At 40.0% G+C, this 20,949-nt stretch overlaps 2 protein-coding genes across 8 annotated transcripts in view; one reads left to right on the top strand and one right to left on the bottom strand.

Annotated features, from left to right (window-relative positions):
- ESF1 (ESF1 nucleolar pre-rRNA processing protein homolog) overlaps positions 1-5,741 on the bottom strand; it is a 31,800-nt gene extending 26,059 nt beyond the window's left edge. Inside the window, exons 1-5 of one of the 2 annotated variants that reach the window (XM_032103647.1) lie at positions 5,677-5,741; positions 3,318-4,014; positions 2,229-2,557; positions 1,354-1,467; positions 565-665 (exon numbers count right to left, since the gene is read on the bottom strand). In XM_032103647.1, coding sequence (XP_031959538.1) covers positions 565-665; positions 1,354-1,467; positions 2,229-2,557; positions 3,318-4,014 — 1,241 coding nt within the window. In that variant the 5' untranslated portion in view covers positions 5,677-5,741. Of the gene's footprint in view, positions 1-564; positions 666-1,353; positions 1,468-2,228; positions 2,558-3,317; positions 4,015-5,283; positions 5,561-5,676 lie in introns of those variants that run through there. The other variant, XM_032103648.1, reaches the window with a different exon arrangement.
- Positions 5,742-5,780: 39 nt separating this feature from the next.
- NDUFAF5 (NADH:ubiquinone oxidoreductase complex assembly factor 5) lies at positions 5,781-19,738 on the top strand. 6 transcript variants are annotated; one of them, XM_032103651.1, is made up of 14 exons: positions 5,781-6,041; positions 6,584-6,624; positions 6,849-6,912; positions 7,567-7,614; positions 7,716-7,819; positions 8,298-8,337; positions 10,062-10,259; positions 10,856-10,916; positions 12,154-12,237; positions 12,619-12,701; positions 12,833-13,227; positions 15,002-16,020; positions 16,769-16,933; positions 17,908-19,738. In XM_032103651.1, exons 1-11 carry the CDS (start codon positions 5,796-5,798, stop codon positions 12,917-12,919), a joined length of 1,056 nt encoding a protein of 351 aa, XP_031959542.1. In that variant the 5' UTR covers positions 5,781-5,795; the 3' UTR covers positions 12,920-13,227; positions 15,002-16,020; positions 16,769-16,933; positions 17,908-19,738. The 6 variants fall into 6 exon arrangements, with proteins under 6 accessions (XP_031959542.1, XP_031959541.1, XP_031959540.1 ...); XM_032103650.1 differs by having other exon boundaries at positions 12,833-15,101; positions 15,853-16,020; XM_032103649.1 differs by having other exon boundaries at positions 12,833-16,020; positions 17,908-18,715.
- Positions 19,739-20,949: the final 1,211 nt, after the last annotated feature.

Genomic DNA, 20,949 nt, shown 5'->3' with positions numbered 1-20,949 from the left:
ACATCTGGGAATTCTGGAAAAATATCAAAGCAAAACCTTTAACAAAAGTTTAAAAAAAGCAAGAAAGACATGCCCGAAGAAGTTAGGACAATGGCAGGACTGAGGAGCTCAGCCTGGGAAGCCAGGGCTGCTGCTGATGGCACTCCAGAAATCTCAATCTGGGAATTCTTGGACTAAGTTAAGGTCCCTGTTGATTCACAGGTAAGAATTTTGACAGTGAGCACTAAGGGGAGTTTACTGCACAAATGGCAATTTGTAGAAGAGAAATGCTGGTTTTTTAAGCTCCCCATGTATTTGTTCCATTGATTATTCCAATGAGCTACATCATAAAATTTTGAACTCACATCAACAAGCAAATCTTCTCAAGTTTCATCATAATGCATTTATTAAATGCACTGATAATGAACCAAGGGTTGTAAAACAACCCTTGAAAAAAACTGAAAAATTAAGCTGTCCACAGGACATTTCCACATATGAACTCCTGGAAACAGGAGTTGATTGGGATTTTCACTAAGAATTAAACATATTATATCTCTTATTTGAAGACAAAATTAAAATTAATACCCATCATCCTCTGTGGTATTCTCTGGAAGATCGAACAGTTCCACAGGTCCTTTTTGTTCTTCCTCTTTCAATCTCTCTTTTCCAAACTCTGAAGGATAAATCTACAAATACAACAATACAAAACTAAAGCTTAAACTGTGACACAATGTACACTAACTAAGAAAAAATACCTCTCCAGGCTTTTACACTTTACAGTTTTTATTTAAGATCAGTTAAGGGATCAATTCCATCAAATTTATTACCTTCCTAATTTTAATGTATGGAAAAGACAGCAGAATAACCAAACTGCCTGCCAGGAATCTTGAGACAGATGAAGAACAACAGGAACCCTAACTTTGCTCATTCTACTGTGGCCTTTCTCAGGAAGAGGTATCTGATTAAAATTTCTCAGAGAGCTGAGGCAGACACTAAATGGAAAAATATAACTTAATTGGCCAGAATACAACCAATTTATTAGTAAGGTCTAAGGCTGGGTTATCTGCCGTGCAGACCACTGAAAATAAAACTAATCAAGGAAATGTAGTCTCCTCCTACTAGAACTAAGAACTTCACTATTAGTGTCAGAGAACCAGCACTGAGAGCCAACCTCATAAACATGAGAAGTCAATGGCTTTGGCCTCTAACTCTGCCAAATACATGCCTGTTACAGCCAGTTAAATTGCAACACAGTTTCTCTTTAAACACATTAATATTTCTTTTGGTTCTCTACACCACTGTCTTACTTCTTATTTTGTAGTCTATTTCTTTTATCAGTAAAAGTCAGTTCTCTTTTTAGAGATCAAGTCTTACCTTAACAGAAAACACTGCTCCTCCTTTGGGTGTGAAAGAATTAAATAGAGCCAGCAAATCCTTAGCCTTCAACCTATCCCAATCCATATTACAAACTGCCAATCTGCTTGTAATCTGAAAGAAAAGAACATAAAATTCATAGGTTTAATTCTTAACTGTTGTGAGGAATACACAATTCTCTTGCAGAACTCAGTGGTAAAAATCAAAGTCAGCAATAAACTTTGCTGAAAAAAATAAAAGCAGCATTGTCCTCATGGCTTTTTATCACTTAAACTAGCAAAGATCAGAAGCAGCAATTACCAGAGCACATAAAAAGGACATAAATAGTGAAGCGCCACAGAATGGACTGCACCAATCACAGATTTAGAACTGCAGCGACAACATAATCACTTAGGATCTTGTTATCAAACATTGTTAGTTTCAAGAACAATCACTACCCCTGTATTGTGGCAGCACTAGAGTACTGTGATTTCTTACACACTGATTGTGCTAGTTGTGAAGTCCTATTTCGCTGTCTAATGATAACTTAATTTCTTAAAGTGTGAGTTAAATAACTAAATTTTTGAAAAGTGAAAAAAATCAGTAGTGAACAAAAGCAGCACTATCCAAATGCTGGAATTTCTGAAAGGCTCAATTTTGTTTGTCCTTTCACCTGCAGACAGCTTATCTATAGGTATAGGTAAGTGTGCTTAGGGGGAAGAGGAGATACCAGTGAAAACTGCAAGTCTCTCATTGTCAGACAATTTCACCATCACTTCCATTCTGTCACTAAAAGGCTGAAAAACCTTTACAAAAAATACTCCCACAAACTGTATGAACTCATAACATTTCTGAGTTTGTCATGTAGCAACTTTTCACATGCAAAGTATTGTTACCTCATCTCCACGAGGGGCATCTTTATCCAATTCGCGCCACAAGTGCTCGATCTCTGGCTCCTTTGGAAACAGCTCGTTCAAGTCCTCATCATCCTCTGAGCTCGTTTCAATGTTCCCTATGCCTCTGGCTAGATCAGGCCCACTATCACTTTCTTCATCACCTTCTGAATCACTGTCATCTTCACCCATTTCTCCATCATCTTCTGGCTCCTCTTCCTCGCCTGTTTCTCCACCATCTTCTGATTCCTCTTCTTCCGATTCTGCATCCTCACTTGCAGAAGTTTCTTCCTCTAACTGGCCTTTACATTTTACACTTTGGTCACAGACGTCTGAGCACAGAAAGATAAACATTAGACACCTATTTTTATGTTAGAGTTACATATGACCCTTTACAAAAAGGAAAACTTCAGGGCTTTTTCATACCTATTTACAGGACCCCCGAAAGGTGTAATGATGCAGGAGCAAATAACAGAAAACATCGGTGTTGCCGCTCTTGTTTGTCTAGTCTGGTCTAATCTAATGTAAATACTCTTTAGGCCCACAATTGTATTATCAATCTCAACTGTAATTAAATATACTGCTATTTCATTTATCTTACAGAACCAACAGGTAGAAATCAGTTTAATAATGGAGGCTATACACATGCACAAGCAATATAAATAAAGTTTTTCTTCAAACTTTTCTTCAAGTTACCTGTTCTTTCCAATCTCCTTTAATATTAATGGCTCAATGCTGCCATGTTTACAATTTCAGTCCACAAGTTGTGATGTGCCTTCATGGTATCAGTTCATGTATCTGCTGTTCAGTTTGATAAATACAGCAGCATATATGCTGTTATAAATTTTACTTTCCTAACTAACCAACAATTTCAGCACCAACAATTAAAAGGACAGGGATGCTCACAATCTTACTGAAGAATCAGAACTGATTCTATACAGAGCTGACCAACTCCAATCTTCCAGGAACACTGAATCTGAGTCAGTCAGCTATTTTATAACTGATCTTGCAAAATATCTTCCACGGACAAAACGAAAGCAACAACACCCAAATAAACACAGCTGAATTCTCCTCCTTATTCGAACAACTAACCTGATTCTTTTATTTTCTCTCCTAGGGAGTGGTCCCTTGTGGGAGCTTTGACTGACTTAGTACCACTTGCTTGTGAAGACTTTTCCTTGTTTTGATTTGAAATGGATCTTCCCCCTGATGCACCTCCTTGTTTGTTTTCCCCTCTGGGTAAACGGCCCTTGTTTCCCCGAGAGCGATCAACTTCCATTGCCGTTTTCTGTGAATCCTCCTTCAAGCTGAACTTAGATTTACTTTTTTGTCCTTCTTTTTTAAGGTCATTTAGTGCAGTCACTGCTTCACATGTTTGGTCCACCCCTTGTTTGGATTTTTTGCTCTCCTCCTTTGGGAGGCCACCGGCAATGGCCGTTGCAGAATCCGCTTCTCCTTTACCTTTAGCTTTCTTTTTCTTTTTTTTCTTTACAGTGAGTTCTTTACTATCACTTTCTGAAAGATCAGAGTCAGATTCCGACAAGGCATAAAACTTCCTGAGGTTCTCTGTAGAGGTATAGTTAACAGGGCGACCTCTTTTATCCACTGTGTATCTCAGCTTGAACTTCTTGTCATGAAACATCGCTCGGAATCGCTTGTCAATCTTGACTTTACGTTCCTTTTCAGGCATCTCCCAAAACCTGGGATCCCTTGCGACGCAGCTGAACCGGCCATCGCTCAGTATTTCCTCCTGGGATGACATTTTTGATGCCATTGAAGACTTGGACATCTACAATATGGAAAAAACCCCATCATTTCTGATTAAAAAAACCTCAACCAATGAACACAGACTTAGATATGTGACTGAAAAAAACAAGGATTAAACAAAGTTGGATTTCTAACCTATACCTAAAAAGTTCTTTCCAAAAGCACATATGACAATTTCAGAGCATCACACACCACCTGGCTGGAAGGGACCTCAAAGATCATCTGGCCCAACATTTCTTGGCAAAAGCATTGCATATACAAGATGGCCCAGCACTCTGTCCAGCCAAATCTTGTACGTGCGAATCCACCGCTTCCCTGCGGAGATTATTCCAATGGCTGAATGTTCTCATTGAGGAAAATGTTCCTTTTGTATCTAAGTGGAATCTCCCAAGGAATAACTTATACCCATTACCCCTTGTCTCTTGCTTGCGACTCCTTGTAGAAAGAGAGTCTCCATCATCTCTGTAGCCACCTTTTAAATACTGGAACATGAGGATAAGGTCTCCCCTGAGCCTTCTTTCCTCAAGGCTGAACAAACCCAGCTCTCTCTGCCTTTCCTCACATGGCAGCTTCCCAGTCCGTTGGTCATCTTTGTGGCCCTCCTCTGGACCGTCCCCAGTCTGCCCACATCTTTTTTGTGGGGCAGGAACCAAAACTGAACACAGAATTCCCGATGTGACCTGACAAGCACCAAGTGGGATAATGACTTCTTTATCTCTGCTGGTGACGTCTGGTTGATGGAACTCAGCACCCTGTTAGCTTTGCTGCAGCAGCAGATTTAAACAAGTCACAAATAATCCTGTACCTACCACCGTCTCAGCCACAAATCTTTGCTTTGTCAGCTGCGCTGGCAGCCCAGAAACCCCCTGTGCCCCAGGCTGCATCCAAAGCTCCATGGGCAGCAGGTGAGGAAGGGAATTCTGCCCCTCTGCTCTGCTCAGGTGACACCCCACCTCCAGTGCTGTGTCCAGATCTGGGGTCCCAGCACAGGAAGAACATGGAGCTGTTGGAGTCCAGAGACCACCAAGATAATTAGAGGGGTGGAATTCCTCTCCTATGTGAAAAGCCTGAGAGAATTGGGATTGTTCAGCTTGGAGAACAGAAGGCTTCAGAAGACCTAATTGTGACATTCCAGTATTTGAAAGAAGCCTACAAGAAAGATAGAGAAGGACTATTTACAGGGGTCTGGAGTAACAGGACAAAGGGGAATGGCTTCCAACTACTAAAAGGTAGGTTTAGATTACATAGGAGGAAAAAATTCTTCAGTGTGAGGGTGGTGAGGAACTGACACCGTTTACCCAGCGAAGCTCTGGATGCCTCATCCCTGGAAATGTTCACGGCCAGGTTGGATGGAGCTCTGAGCAACGTGGTCTGGTGGAAGGTGGCCCTGCTCATGGAGAGGGTTTCGAACGAGATAGCGTTTGAGATTCCTTTCAACCCAGGCCATTCTATGATTCTACGAGAATGGACACACATGGTCTGCAGACACATCCCTCCGTGACTCCCCACCAGACCCACACACAGGGCCTTTGGCGAGCTTAGCCCGGTGTCCACCTCAGCTACAGCCCACCAGCAGCACCAGGTGCACCGAGTCGGCTGCAGCCCCCGCACCCACTCCGTCCCCGACCCCAGCGACGGACGCGGCCGCAGGGAGGAGCCCAGAGGAAGCCCCGCTCGCACCGACCGTGCCCGAGGCCCGCCGCTCCCTCAAAGCGCCGCCCGCACGCTGCACGCCGCCACCGCACCGCCACTTCCGGCGGCGCTACGGCGGCCGCGGCGGGACACAGCTCTCCCGCGCGGCGCATGCGCAGAGGGGCGTGCGAGGCCGAGCCGATGAGGGGCCTGGCCCGGCCGGCACTGAGGGCGCGATGGTGCCGCCGGCTCTGGGCGCTGCCGGCGCGGGCCGCCGCCGCTTCGCCTGCTCCTCCCACCGGAGCCTCGCCGGGCTCGGGTGCGCTGAACCCGTTCGACCGTCGGCTGAAGCGGAAGCAGAAGAACTGGGCGGCGCTGCAGCCCGAGCCTGCCAAGTGCGATTACCTGCGGGAGGAGGTGCGGGGCCGGGGGGGGGCTGGCGGGGTCGCCTTGAGTGCTGTTGCCAGTTCCGGGCCCCGCGGTTTAGGCGGGATATTGAGGAGCTGGAGCGGGTCCAGAGAAGGGCAGCGGGGCTGGTGAAGGGGCTGGAGCACAAGTCCTCTGGGGGAGCTGGGGTGTTCAGCGTGGAGAAAAGAAAGCTCAGGAGTGGCCTTATCACTCTACAATTCACTGACAGCAGGATGTAGCCAGGTGGGGGTCGCTCTCTTGTCCCAAGCAGCCAGCGACAGGATAAGAGGTCTCAAGCTGTGCCAGGGGAAGTTGAGGTTGGACATTAGGAATTCCTTCGCAGAAAGGAGTGATCAGACATTGCAATGGGCTTCCCAGGGAGGTGGTGGAGTCGCCGTCCCTGAAGGTGTTTAAGGAAAGACTGGACGTGGCACTCAGTGCCATGGTTTAGTTGACGAGGTGGTGTTTACTCATAGGTTGGACTTGATGATCTCAGAGGTCTTTTCCGGCCTCATTGATCCTGTGTTTCTGACCGCCGGCTCTTCCCCCAGGTCGGCGGCAGGATCGCGGACCGGGTGTTTGACATCACCAGGTGAGCCCCGCCGTGTCCCGCACCCTCCCCTCACCCCCAGGGGACGGGACCCTTGGGGTGAACCGCTGGGTGCGGAGCGCCTTTCCCCGCGGTGCCACAGAAGGATGCTCGACGGGCTGAGTTCAGTAAGGCCCGTAGAGATTAGTAGTGAAACTTGATATAATCTAAAATTAAAAATGTTTTAAGACTTGGTTATGCTATGTATTGCTAATCTTATCCTTTAGAACGTTTCCTCTCGCTTTGGATGTTGGCTCTGGAAGAGGTTACATAGCTCAGCACTTAACCAAGGTACTCTCTCTTCATACTTAAAGGTGTTTAAAGGGAGTTCATATGTGTTCCTCCCTTTCACAAAGAGCTCTGTTACAACTTAAAACAATTATCTGAGTCTTGATATGAGGTAAGTCGTCTCCCCCATAGCTGTAGTTATCATTCAAAGCTCTGTGTTGTGCAGGCTGTTCTTAATTTATTGCCACTGAAAGCTTGACAAATGGTAGTGCAAGGGAAGTTATCTGCTATATAACAGTTAACTTATAGTTTTATGTAGGAATATGCATGGGTTTTTGGGGAATTTATTGGCCACAGTTAATTGTTAGAGAAGTGTCATTATGGAGACTTTAAAGCCATTAACAATTTACCCTTCATGAACCATGCTGTAAGTAGAGGTGCTTCCTTGGCTGTTAATCCATGGTTAATATTTAACTAAATTTATGGCTAAAATTACAAAACGTGTTTTCTGTCACCATTTCTGCCTCAGCTGTTCTCCCTGGGAGCAGGTGCCATGTTGGGTGGGGAAAAGTGCTTTCTGCTTTATATAAAGCTTTTATCAAAAGCTGAGAAGACTCTTTCTAACTTATTGTAAGTAGGTGTAAGTGCTAAAAAATGACTTATGTCCATTTACAAAACAACTTAAATATTTCATAGACTTCTAAAATTTTATTTCAGGAAACAGTTGAAAAACTTATTCAAGTTGATATCGCAGAGAATGCTTTAGTAAGTAACTTTTTGAATGCTACAGTGCTTCAATTCTGTAGTACAGGAAATCAAAAGAAGTGAGTTTCTGATGAGTTGTTTGCCTTCTAACCCAACATTAGAAAAACGCTATAGAATCTGAAATCCCGACGGTCAGGGTCGTAGCTGATGAGGAATTCCTTCCTTTCAAAGAAGATACATTTGATCTTGTTGTTAGCAGCTTAAGGTATGTATTAATAATTTTTTTTGTTTGTTTAAATTGTTAAGAATGTTCTTTTCAGAGTAGCTTTAAGAAAATAAATCCCACAAAGATTACTTGTCCATTAAAAAGCGATAAGAAATGTACTTGCATAGTTAATATGAGCACGCATTAGGAAAAACTGCTATCCTGGTGATTCTTCCTGTTTTGTTTGTTTGCTTTCATTCAAGACACTTGGAGCTTCTCTCTTTCCTGCATTTTGACAAACTAGTCTCCAGGACTTGCATTTTCTCAGCCAAAAAAAAGAAAGAAAAAAGTGCCATGTGTATAAACTTTGGTTCTTGTTTAGTATCAGTTTCAAGCAGGTGTTTCAGCATGGTTGCAGCTTGAGAAACCAGTTTGTGGCTTTGGCTCCTGAAACTTACTTAGATAATTAAATAGTTACTTGAATTCCCTAAATTTGATTTAATCTGAAATTGTAAAATGTACACTTCTGTTCTTTCAGTTTACATTGGGTGAATGACCTTCCTAAAGCTTTCAAAGAGGTAAGAAACTGGTTTTTAAAACTGTAAGTCAGCACTTGCCATTACTTGTACTCTGTATTTCCTGGTCTTCTTTAAATAAGAGACACAGAAATAACTCCTGTTGCACACAAGTATTTTTTTGCAATACTTTTGGCAGTTTGAGGAGCATCAGTTGATATTGCTGCTCATTTGCTCCCTCAAATCAGTTTGGAATAAATAGCTGAAACAACATGTTTGTGTAATATTTTGGATTCTCTACAGCTGTGATCATGGTAACTAATGTCACCTGAGGCAGTGCTATTGATTTTTCTTGTTGTTAGTTCTTACTATTTGTAGAACAATACTAAGCTTCTCCAGAACTGCTTTATGGAACTTGAGTTATTTTTATGTCTCAGCTGTTTATTTTGAAATACAGCTTTGATCAAGGCTTTTTGGTTTTGAAATGAAGCAAATTCTTGTTGAGGACAAAAATTTTTTTTTTTTTTTTTTTTCAGTAACAGTTTTGGTCATTTTGGATTAGTTCAGCTCTTCCCTGCAGGTGTAAACTTCAGTCAAATCAAAAACATGGAGCAAGGACATGGAACATGTTAACCATTTTGCTGTTTTTTCCATTTGTTTCAAATTGATCAGTCATTGCAGTGCTGTTTTATCACCTGTTGGTAGGAATAGGACTGCCCTACTGTTACTGAAATAATAAAAACCAATTGAAATGCATTCAGTACTTATAAAAAATACTTCTAAAGAAATATACAATTTTCACTGGAACTTAAGTATTCTATGTAGTGTCAAATACTTTCTCCCACAGTAAATATAACTGATACTGTCTCACAATGGGGAGGGAACTGGGCCTCTTGGCCAACTGTCATGATTTCCTGTGTTGGTACCACTGTCTTTAACTAATGAAAACTGCCTTTAACTGCCTAATTTTCTTACCTATCAATTAAAGGCTTTTTTACTATCACAGAAAAGGTAGCTTGGTTAATACTTAATTAAAAAACAATTGAAAATATTTTTGTTTCTAAAGTGTTGGAAGCTTTTGCTGTCTTGTTAGCCTGATTATGTAATCAGGCTCTTCTGGATGTCTAAACCAGAGATCATTTCCAATTCTTAAAGAAAAAAGAAAGCATGAATTTATTGGCCTTCTCACTAAGAAGGGGGCTAGGACTTAGGAGACCAGAAAGCAGCTTGTCAGCCTTGGTGTTTGAGTTATGATATTGTTGTTCTGGCAAGTTAATAATAAGTAATGGTAGACATAATAAATATGGCATTACTTGGTTGTCTCAGAAGTGCAGAGATCACTACTGGAAACTAAAGCCTCCATTTCTCTTAAATCAAGCCATTAAGAAGTGCTTTTGCTCTCAGAAAGCAAAAGTAAATAGCATACTTATCTTAATCTACCCTCCTTTTAGGAGTAAATTAATTGAGAATATTGTTCTAGGAGTATTCTGCTGAAAATAGTTTACTCTCAATTTCCACAGTTTCTTCCATGTTTCCTGACTGTAAGTGTAATTTCTGAGGATTTACGCTTAGAAATAGAAAATAGCCTCTCTTCAGACAGAGTATTTGCTTACAGTGTGACCAGAAGCCATGGCATAGCTTGTCCCACAGAATACAGCTAACATTAAAAGTCTGTTACAGCTCTTAAAAAGATTGCTTGAGTTCACTAAGAAAGAAAGGTCTAAGAAGCACTTAGTTATGTAGGCTTCATGTAGCAAAGCTGTGACCTGTGTATTTCTGTGTTGTAGATTCACCAGGTCCTCAAGCCCGACGGGGTGTTCATCGGAGCCATGTTTGGGGGGGACACTCTGTACGAGCTCCGCTGCTCCCTGCAGCTGGCAGAGCTGGAGAGGGAAGGGGGCTTCTCTCCTCACGTCTCGCCATTCACTGCCGTCGCCGATTTGGGACATCTGCTTTCCAGGGCTGGCTTTAACACCCTGACTGTGGTAATTATGAGTTAGAGAACAATCAGGCAGAACAATCCAGAACGTCAGAGCTGCTGGAATATAAAAATCGCTGTTTACTAATGTAGTAAAAACGTATTGCTTCCTTCTGTGTATGGTGCACCTCGCTGAAACAGGCTGCAGAAATAGCTTGGACTTCCTCCGGTTTTGGCTTTGTGGTGATTAATGGAACCAACCGAAGTGTATCTTTGGCTCATGGCCCAGTAGAATTTGGATGGTTTTCTTGGAGAAATGTCAGAGAATGTTAGACCTGCATGAAAAACCTATAGACACTTGCTCTTTCTTTTAAAACCAAGAAGAAAATAATGGCATTTAAAATAAAATTTGATTGCATTTGGGCTACTAAGGAAAACTTTTTAGAAATGTTAAACTAGTACATGCTTCCTAGAAATACATTGTTTGAGCAGAAGAGGCAGCTGAATAGAATTGCTGAGTGTTTTGGGTTGGAAGGGACCTTAAAAATCATCTCGTTCCAACCCTCCTGCCATGGGCAGGGAATAGTTTGGTAGTATAAGGTTGACATAATGCTATTGGTTTGGCTTGATATGCTCTAAAACTGAACTCCTCAATTCTTTTAGGATACTGATGAAATCCAGGTCAACTACCCGGGGTTATTTGAGGTTATGGAAGACTTGCAAGGCAAGTATATTCTTTGTGGAAACATAAAGGTTTTCTATATCAGTGGTGCAGACACAGAAGAGTTTTACTGTGTGTTTCTTAACTCTAAATCATAGAATCATGTGGGTGGGAAAGAAGCTTTAAAGGCCATCTAGTCCAACTCCCTGCAGTGAGCAAAGACGTCTTGAACTAGATCAGGTTGCTCAGAGCTCCGTCCAACCTGGTCTTGGATGTTTCCAGGTGTGGGGCATCCACCACCTCTCTGAGCAACCTGAGCCAGTGTTTTACCATCATCATCACAAAAAATTGCTTTATTAAAAAAATAAATCTTACTGCAACAGGGGAAGCAGTAGTTTTTTTCCTGCTATCTAGTGAGTCAGGAGATTATGCCTGTCAGGAGATTTGTGTTGGGAAGCACAAGTCAAAGATTTGCTACTTCATGGTCTGCTGTGAACGTTCTGCTTCCCTGGGGTTCCTGTTCTGCATGAGCCTGTGTCAGTGTGAGGTGCAGAAAAGCCCTTAAAGGGAGACAGAAGCTAGTATCCCACACACTGAAGGTTTCCTGTGAGCCTTTCTAATTACCAGGGCATTCAGCAAACTGCTTTGGAATGAGAATAAATATATTCTTAATTTGGAGTCTGCTGAGGAGCAGCAAACAATTGAGTAACGATTTTGTTAATATTCTGATTGCATTTGTCCTGGATTGTAAAGCAGTCATTCGCATGCAGTCTGTTGTTACTGACAGCAACTCAGGGTATTTCTTATCTGGATCAACTGCTGTTTGGAGTAATTCCTTAACGGAAAGGCAACTTTTATTCTCAGCAGAAACATTCAGATGCAGTAAGTGATTAAAAAGATTAGAATTGTGGTTGTTTTATTTTGTATTTTAAATCTATTGGGATAGTAATTTAAATGATTATCTGTTAAAACAATACAGTGATGTGTCTCAATAAACACTTTGTACTCATTCTTAAAATTAGTTATAACCCTAAATGTTTGAAGACTCAGGCTGAAGAAGTAATACTTTGAAATGATTGCTAGCAATGCAAACTGTAAATTGCAAAGCATGGGAATTAAAAGTTTTGGATTCTTACACGTAAGAAACTCACCTAATGATTTGTGCTATGTTCTCCCTTACAGTGAAGTGCAGAGGTTCCGTACTTACTCTGGCTTAGTAAGAATCTGTCCTTAGTGCATGACACTTAACTCATGGCATGTGCTATATCTTCTTTTTCTTAAAGCTGAAACATATTTTTAGGTATGGGGGAGAGTAATTGCTCTTGGAATAGAAAACCTCTGCTACACAGGGAGACAATGCTAGCAGCTGCTGCAATATACCAAGGTCAGTATTTGAGAGGTAATGAGTTCATCTAAAATGACTTTAAGAACATTTTTTTCTGTGTCTTTTTCTATGACATTTGTGTAAAAAAAAAAAACCAAAAACAAACAAAAAAACCCCACACAAAATACACCCGAAGCAAAACCAAAATCCCCAAATACTTCAGAACAAAATGCCATTGTCACAAGCTATTTTTAACCTTAATTATAATGCCAGGATTTGAACTATACTGATGCACCAGTATGAGATATTTTTATTGTCCCAAATCTTTCACCAGGAGTCATTATGATGAATATGTCACGCTTAGTGCTGATGTGCTGAGAACTAAGTGTTTCTTAGAACTGACAGTCTGTACCTTTTCTGTCTCCCTTCCTGCCCTAACAGAAATGTACGGAAACAGCGATGGCTCAGTACCTGCCACGTTTCAGATCTACTACATGATTGGCTGGAAATACCATGAATCACAGGTAATGTGAAGCTCTTATTTTCTCTTTGAAGACACTTTTCAAAAAAGTGATGTTTTAAAAGCTTTTTACAAAACATTTTAATTTAAAATTAGCGCTTTATGTATTTTTTTCTTCTTTTTTTTTTTTCTTAGGCAAAACCAGCCCAGCGAGGTTCTGCAACAGTTTCATTTGGAGATCTGTCAAAAATAGAAGGACTTCTTAAAAGAGGAAAAAAATAGTTGTTCATCAGAAATAATAATTGTCTTGAAACTTCTGTAAAACCTTTAATTGCAGACAGTCTTCACCTGTGTTTTTTTAGTGAAGACATCCTGAAATGCTAATAAAGTACATGCAGTAGAGGGTTTTTGTATTGTGCCACAGCATCATTTGTGTGAAATGGTGTTCATTTTTTTGTTTCTAGATAAATGTTTGAGCAGTTTGTTCTCTCAAGTCTTTGAGAAAACAATTCAACTCTCAACTTTTCATTAAATTACTATTTTCAAAAATAATGCCTCTTCCAGCATTTCAGTATCACAGGCTGCTCCAGGTATAGTTTACATGTCTTGAATGTATTTTTGAGTTATTTCTCAAATAGTAGATCATAATAAATAATAGTGTATTATAAAAGTAAAGAATGGCAGCAGGTATGTTTATAAGACATCCTATAAGAGAAACTACCAGCAAATACAAAGATATAAATTATTATGGTTTTAATGGATTGGAAAGTATGGGTAAAAAGTTATTGTAAGTATTGTTTGAGATTTGAATAATTGATAGTTAATCTAAATACTAGTTTAAAATTACGTTTACACATTACTTTCCACTTTTCTATGTCAGAGGCTAAAAAAGCAGTAATTTCGTAAAAAGGAGTAATTTCCTCCTTAGCTGTGCCATGAAGCTGTGACTTTTTCTGTCTATAACTGCATTACCAGAAATTTATATTAATTGCAACTATGATCCATTAATACAAGAAGTTTAGAAAAAAGTATCTGCCCAGAGATTTTGCTTGATTGCAGCATTCATAGAGACGGGGAGAAACAAAAAGAACAAAGACTATGTAAGCAAATACACAGTTCAGTATGTTTTATCGTAGTATCTGAGTGGTATATCAATACTGGTGGAACTAAAGCCTTTTTAAGCTTATTTCCTAGGCTTTTTAAAGATTATCCACCAGGTGGAGTTTGGCAGCATTTCTGTGTGGCACAAACCCAACAGGCTAGGTAGGCAGAAGCCTTCCCATCTGTAAGGTCCTGATTTGGGGGGTTATTTTAACTACCAGGCTTTGACTTTGAATAAGAAATGGGCAGAGAAGGCACAAATCATGAGAAGGAGGGCAGGAATACTCTGTCCTGTTTTTGCTTAGCAAGCCTAACCTGTAATTATTCGAGGGAAATGAGTTCATCTTTCGTTTTCATAGAAAAGAACAGTAATGCTCCTGGAGAAAGGGGGAGAGACTCTAAATGGTCTGATAACCTTTAAAGCCGTCTAAAGACTAAATCTAAAACAAGAGCTTGTTTCTGTGAAAGCCTCTTTTTTTTTTTTAATACTACATCAGTGGACTCAGTGCAAGATACTGCATCTCTTCAGGGCTTCTCGGGCTTAAATAAAATCCCTTGTTTCTGGAGAAATCTCTGGTTTCCCAGATGTAGTTTTACAGTGAAGTTATGCATCAAATTAATGTAACTTTATAAATCATTGCTTTAGTAGGTTAATTTCCAGTCACTTGAGCTGGTGGTTGTGACTCAGACATGTTAAGGGAATGAGGAGGTGGAATGTGCTGGGTAAATGTTAATTGGAGAAGTGCTCCTACTGTGCTCCTTTGAAGTACTCAAGTAATGGAGAAAAGGAAGGATTTCCAGTTCTTTGATTTCGTATTTCATAGATGGCATACATAAATAGTGTTTTGGTAGTGGGGACACTACCTTCTGTACCTTCTGAACAGGGAGAAAAGATGGGCAGTTTTCCTCCTAGTACTTGGGGGGGAAAAAAGGTGTAGATATTCCATTAATTTGGAGAAGGGCTGGGGAGTAATAGAAGTAAGGTGTAGTAAATATGCCATTGGAGCAGTGTGGGTTGGAATAAAGGGGCATGTGACAGGCAGGCAAGGTGTTCATTTCCCTGGCTATGTTTGAATAACTGCCTTTGTGTGGGTTTTTAACTGCAATTATGGGGGTTTTTTCTGCAGTACTTCTTGAAATTCTAGGTTATTCCTGGTTTCTACGAGTTGCTTGATTAAGTAACTTTGAAAACACTTCGTTTACTATGAACAGATGTTTTTGTCACGAGGCTGTGTTTCATTTTACATTTTAATTCTTTTTCAGATTTAAGTCTTTATGGCTTTCTAAAATTGTAATGAAGAAGAACGTGGTTTCCAGTTGCTAGCCTAGTACTTTGTGTATGCTGAGAGTCAGCTTGTGCAGAGTAAGTAACTTCTAAAAAGTTGTGAAAGTGACATAACGTCTCTTGTAAGCTTAGTTTAAAAAATCTTTATGCATAATACAGAGTATTTTTTCTCCTGATTACAGAATGAGAAAGATAATTATTTTGATTAAGCAGAAGCTAGGAGCCCATAAATAAAATAAAAATAAGTTTAGAAGAAGCATGGTTGCACTTAATGAACGTGAGTTTTTTTATTTTAGGGTTTGAGTCACAGATCAGTGAGTATACTTGGTTTGTGTCTTTGGTTTCAAGATCTGTCAATGTATAGTTTTATTCAAGTCTGTTTAGGATAAAGGAATGAGATCCTATACTTTGAAGACTAAGAATTTGTGAAGTTAAAACATGAGAGAGAATTCTTCATTACCTCTAATTTATAAAAATATCATCCAGAAAGTACAGAAGTGAACCATACAAAAATAAATTTAATTGTATTTCTTTACACTGTTTAAAAAAGAAAAATATGAATTACACTCTTCTAATGTTTTCTAGAAAAACTAGGAGCTAACACTGAGCTTTCAGTTGCGGGGGAGAAACACACCAAGATTTCATATAGTGTTTCATTGGAATTTCCTGAAGCAAAAACCTGATCTCAGGGATTAAATTCATTAGAGCATCTTGTTTAAGAAGCCACGTTTTAGAAAGTTAGCATGTATGTTAAACCTCTTAAGTTTTCATTTGTCTAACCCAAAGACTTAATATCCGCTTTTCAAAGATGTGATCTATTTTTGCCCAGGTTTTGGAGCCATTACTTTGGAGGAGTGCAATTCTTGTAGTGCTTTGATTGGAATCAGTCGGAGTACTGAAACAAATGTGACCTATGTAGATAGTGCTTTGATTTCTTGAATATCTTGGGTGTCTTCAGGTGAAGGAAAAGGAAGAAGAGAATAAAAACTTGAGATAGGTAAGTTTAGCTGAAGGCTACATATCAGAGTGAAGCGGAAAACACTGAAGGAGTGTATCTGCTGCTTGTAGGGGAAAAACAACTCATGACTTACTTAAATCAAGTTAGAATTGAAGTGATTTGTTGATTTATTGATAGTTTGTAATTAACTGTTAGTCCATGAACTATACGTGCAGGATTAATGGCAGCAATATAACAGATAAATGACTACTATACCCTTTACAAAACCTTAATAAACACCTTCACATGCCTAAACACACTCCTATAGCACCCCCCCCACCTCCCGAAATTTGCAGGTAAATGCTCACCCCTGTCCCTTTAACAGGAGGTTTCAGTGGTATGAGCTCACCCTTTTCAGAGTATGTTATCCTGTGTGCATCCATCATCTTAGGAGATGTGGATGCTGTAGCTGCATTCTTGCCTGGGCTGTTCCTATCACCCATGAGTCCACCCAGCTGTTGGGGCAGGACCCCCAAGGTGACCCCCCCAGGAGTGACCTGTGCTTGTTGCACCCTGTGCTCTCAGCCCACAGCCAGGGGAGGGTGTTCTCTCAGGCCTCCACAGAACTTGAGGTGCCAGGGGCAGCTTCTTGGTATCAGACCAGGTTTTCACTGCTTTTTTCTCCCTGTTAGGAAATGTTAGGGCTTTTTATATTTGATTTTTAAGCTGATTCTTCTTTCCCACCTGAGGTCTCTTGGTAACTGCCTGATTACTATTTCATGTGGTTGATGGTTATCTTCATTTTCAGACAATCTCAGCGGATTTGGAGCAAACACCCTCTCAGTACTGGACGTTTTGTTCACACACATAGCACTTGTATTTCTATCATAGCAGCTGATGTCCAGGATTTTCTGCCACATTGTACTCCATGTAGGTTTCCCCCATTACTTGGAGCTGTTTCCTGGAATACAAGGTATGTTGAGAAAGGAAGAGACAAATTCCTCAGAAGAAGTGTTCCTGTTTGAAACCTTATTTTGAAGCAGCGAATGATGCATACGGGGGAAGCTTATTTGGCCTCAGACTGTTCATGATAGGCCAGAATATATTAAAACTTAGAAGTTTTCTAATAATAATACATAAAATAAGGAGGTTTCATTGTTATCATGCTAATAAATTCCAATTCATGCATTTGTTTTTCTGCATTCTGTAGGCATTCCTTACAATTTGTACAAGTTGAAGAGCAACTTAAAAGTTGAGATCTGCACATTAATGTGTGACTTCTTAATTTATTCTTTTAGTAGTACATCCACAGTTTGTGTGAGTACTCTAAGAAAACAAGTGTACAAGCAAAAAATAAAACTGCCCTTGTGAATCTACCGTGAAAAATTCCATACTTCTGATCAGATATAATTTCTGGTTTCATAGATGACAAGACTACAGGGACAGAAATACATCGGGTACATTTCAGCAGCCTTCCAGTACTAAAGGAGCTGCAAAAGAGCTGGCGAGGGACTTTAAGGGCATGTAGTGACATGGGGTGATCGCTTTAAACTGAAAGGGAGTAGGTTTAGATTAAATAATAGAAAAAAAATTTTTCTCTGTGAGGGTGGTGAGGCCCTTGAACAGGTTGTCCAGGGGAGCTGTGGATGCCCCATCCCTGGAGAAGTGTTCAAGGCCAAGTTGGATGGGGCTTGCAGCAACCTGGTCAATACCTTTTCTGACTCAAAAGCAGGATGCCCAATCTTAGAGTAATATTGCAATTCTGAGGCAGCAGCCGTAGTGAGCTTTACTTGGTAAACTAATGCTGAGCTTCATAGGTAGCTAAGTTCAAAATATAAGCCAAAGTCATAACTCAGTATCCACTTAACACAGATTTGCATAGCCTCTTGTCCATGCCTGACTTTTTGTCTGTGATTTTTTTTTTTTTTTTTTTTTTTTTTAACCTAGAATTGTTTCTGAAATTCTAAAAGAATAGCTGAGCTGGAGCTACTGCCAAGAGGTTTTGTTAATCACATCTCAAACAAAGCATTCCTCAGATGATTTTGCCTCCGGGATTCAACTTCGAAGGCATTCTCAGGGGGAGCTGCGGTGCTGTCACAGCACTGTTGAGTCAACAGATGTAGAGCACTTGTTTGATGCATGGATGACTGATCTTCGATTACCACCTTTCACAAAACAAACAAAAACATCTGTTCTTTTATTTATATGTGAGCTTTCCAAGTAGGAGTGTACAATTTTCTTCTGTTTATTTTTGTTGTGTGTGTTCTTTTTCCCTCCTGACTCACTGAATCTTCATTGTATGGGAAGTGAAACTTTGAGCACTGAATGGGTTGGGTGATTGCATCTCTATTCAGGATGTTTTACAGCATGGTGGTTGGTATTTTTTGGTACCTAAAAGTTTATTATCCCTTAGAAGATAGCTAAGCACAGAGTTTTAAATTAAATTCTATCCCCAAGATATGGCATTAAGATAATGGTATGATTATTTATTAGCCTATGTTTGGAGCAGACTTAGTCGTTCTGCTTTGGGAAGGAATTCTGGTTTATGAACCCAAAGGCTTCTGAAGTGTTTCCCTGCAGAGAGTTAGTAAATCTTCACAAATACAAAATTACTCAGTCCCTGCTCTCCTTTCTGGCATTTTCTGCTGGGCAGCTTGGCTTTGTTATACTGGCTCTCTTAGATCTCTGAATAGTCGCATAGAGACTGTGCATAATTTTAGAAGTCTTGAGAATTGAAATCAGAGCCCCTTAGCTGTAAAAAGGATCTGAGAGTTAGACCACAGAATGGCTTGGGTTGGAAGGGGCCTTAAAGCTCATTTAGTTCAACCCCCCTGCCATGGGGAGGGACACTTTCCACTAGAGCACCACCCTGAGTGCTGCAGCAATACAAATGCTTCTATGCACCTACTTGTTCAGGCTCTGTTTTTGAGTACTGCTGAATAACTCTATTTAACTGTACTGTAAATATTATTTGTTTTCAAGCAGTTAACCATCTTGAAAACACATCAACATGACTTAGTAAGTATAACACTTGATGAATTTACAAATGAATCTTGGCATAAGGCAAATGCATTTTAACACTATGGTTTGTATGCATGCTCCCTGCATATTTATTTTCAACTTCCAGTTGATTAGCTGCTTTGTCTTGTGTGCAGAAATGGCCTGTTTAATGCAGTAGGAAGTCGAGTAGAAGCCAGCATTTGTTAATAGATGCTTTGAACAGGCACAGTTAGACATTTTAAATTATTCTAACTAAGCAGGAATTCTAATTTATTTCTAAAGATAGAAGTACAACAACCCAATTACCTAGTTTCCTCACAGAGTGTAATGAGTACAATTAGCATAAAATTGGTCTATAAATTTAATGGGCGATTTCTTGTGTGGACATTGAAAACACTAGTAGAAATGTGGCAAGCTATATTAGAGTCCATATAGTAACTTGCTCCCATTGGATGCTTCCTTGACAGAAGGCATTACTGTAAAATATCAATCAAATCTGTTCAGTACAAGGAGTTTCTAAAGTATTGGTTCCAACAGGCATGCCAATAGGCTTAAAAGTTCCTTCAATAAGAGAATTTTGTTGGCTGGGTTGGCAGTAGGGTTTTTTACCTTTTAAAGATGGTATTCTGACTACAAATTCAAACTTGTAGTATATGTGAGGTTGTGGCCAGTTCTGTGTGTGTAGCCTCATAGGAACAGCTGGATCAGTTGTTCTAAATGCAGAATATACACACAGCTGATAATAAAGATAATAAAATAATACTTAATACTCTTGAAAGTGAAAGGGGTGCTGGAGTCTTGCAGCTGATGCAGAGGTTCTCAAATCATGATTCTGGCTGGTGCCAGCACTTGTGCAGTTGGTTGGATGTAACCAGCTGTGAGCCATTTCAGAAGTTCTAGATGATGGAACCCAAAGGATAATTTTGCCTCCCTTCTACAGCTGATTTGTTTGTCATGGGAAGTTCTCTATGTGAATGTATTTTCATCTAGTATAGTAAACTGAGACATAGAATAAGTTGTGGTGACCTGCTGAGACTAAAGTGGTGAAAATTAATGCTGTGAGAGAGAACACATACTTAGAAGAACATGAAGTTTCTTCTGCTTTGTCTGTTCCCTAGAGAATGAATAAACAAACAAAAAACCCAACCTTGAGGTTTGAAGATTCGGACCAAGTTCTTCAAAGTATATTTTCATGATGGATTTTTGATTTCACCCTAGTGCAAGCTGACATTACTGGAAGGAGAGAGAAATGTAAAAGACTTTTCTCTAAAACAAACTTACCAATCATGAAAATGCTTTAATTCCTTCAGGAGTGCATCCATTTTAAAGGTACTTTTATTGCACTATGCTGTTAAGTACAATGAATAAAATTATAGCTGCGACTGTGAAAATAGCAAGTTATTTCTTGTGCATTACTACAGCAACTCTCTTAGGGATTTATGCCCTACCACGCTTTTCCCTGTCTGATAATTTCATACAGCGCACTTGCCTGCCTTCCTCTTTTGCCTTATCACTGAGCAAATGAAATAGTGTGGAGGTTCTGGGCTGCTCTGGAGAGCTGGTGGGCCACTGTGTGTACTCTGTGACTAGCAGCCTGCCAAAAAAAAACCAGGCAGTGTGGTCAATTTACTTGGTTGTAGGGCCATTAAAAGATGTATCTTTACATTTCTAGGATTTAACTCAGAGCAATGTAAATTATTTTATTAAAATATATTAACACATAATTAACAATTCTGTTCCAGGTTAAACCCAAAGAATGTTAATCCTATGGGATTTCTAACTTTGGTTTATTCAATAAATAGTATTTTAAAGTAGGTATGAAAAAAATGGGGTTTTTTTAAGTTCCTGAACTCAATGTGAACCCCACAGCAAGGGGAGAAAAGCATGGAGCAGTCCATTGCTGGGCTCCCTCAAACTGAGCTGTACGCTGCTAAAATAGATGTTCTTATGGAGGAGAAGTGTTCTTAGGTCTTTTGTTCAGAGAGAGTC

The sequence above is a fragment of the Corvus moneduloides genome, chromosome 3 (genome assembly GCF_009650955.1).
Source record: "Corvus moneduloides isolate bCorMon1 chromosome 3, bCorMon1.pri, whole genome shotgun sequence".
Classification (NCBI taxonomy): domain Eukaryota; kingdom Metazoa; phylum Chordata; class Aves; order Passeriformes; family Corvidae; genus Corvus; species Corvus moneduloides.
This window is presented reverse-complemented; position numbering and strand designations above follow the sequence as displayed.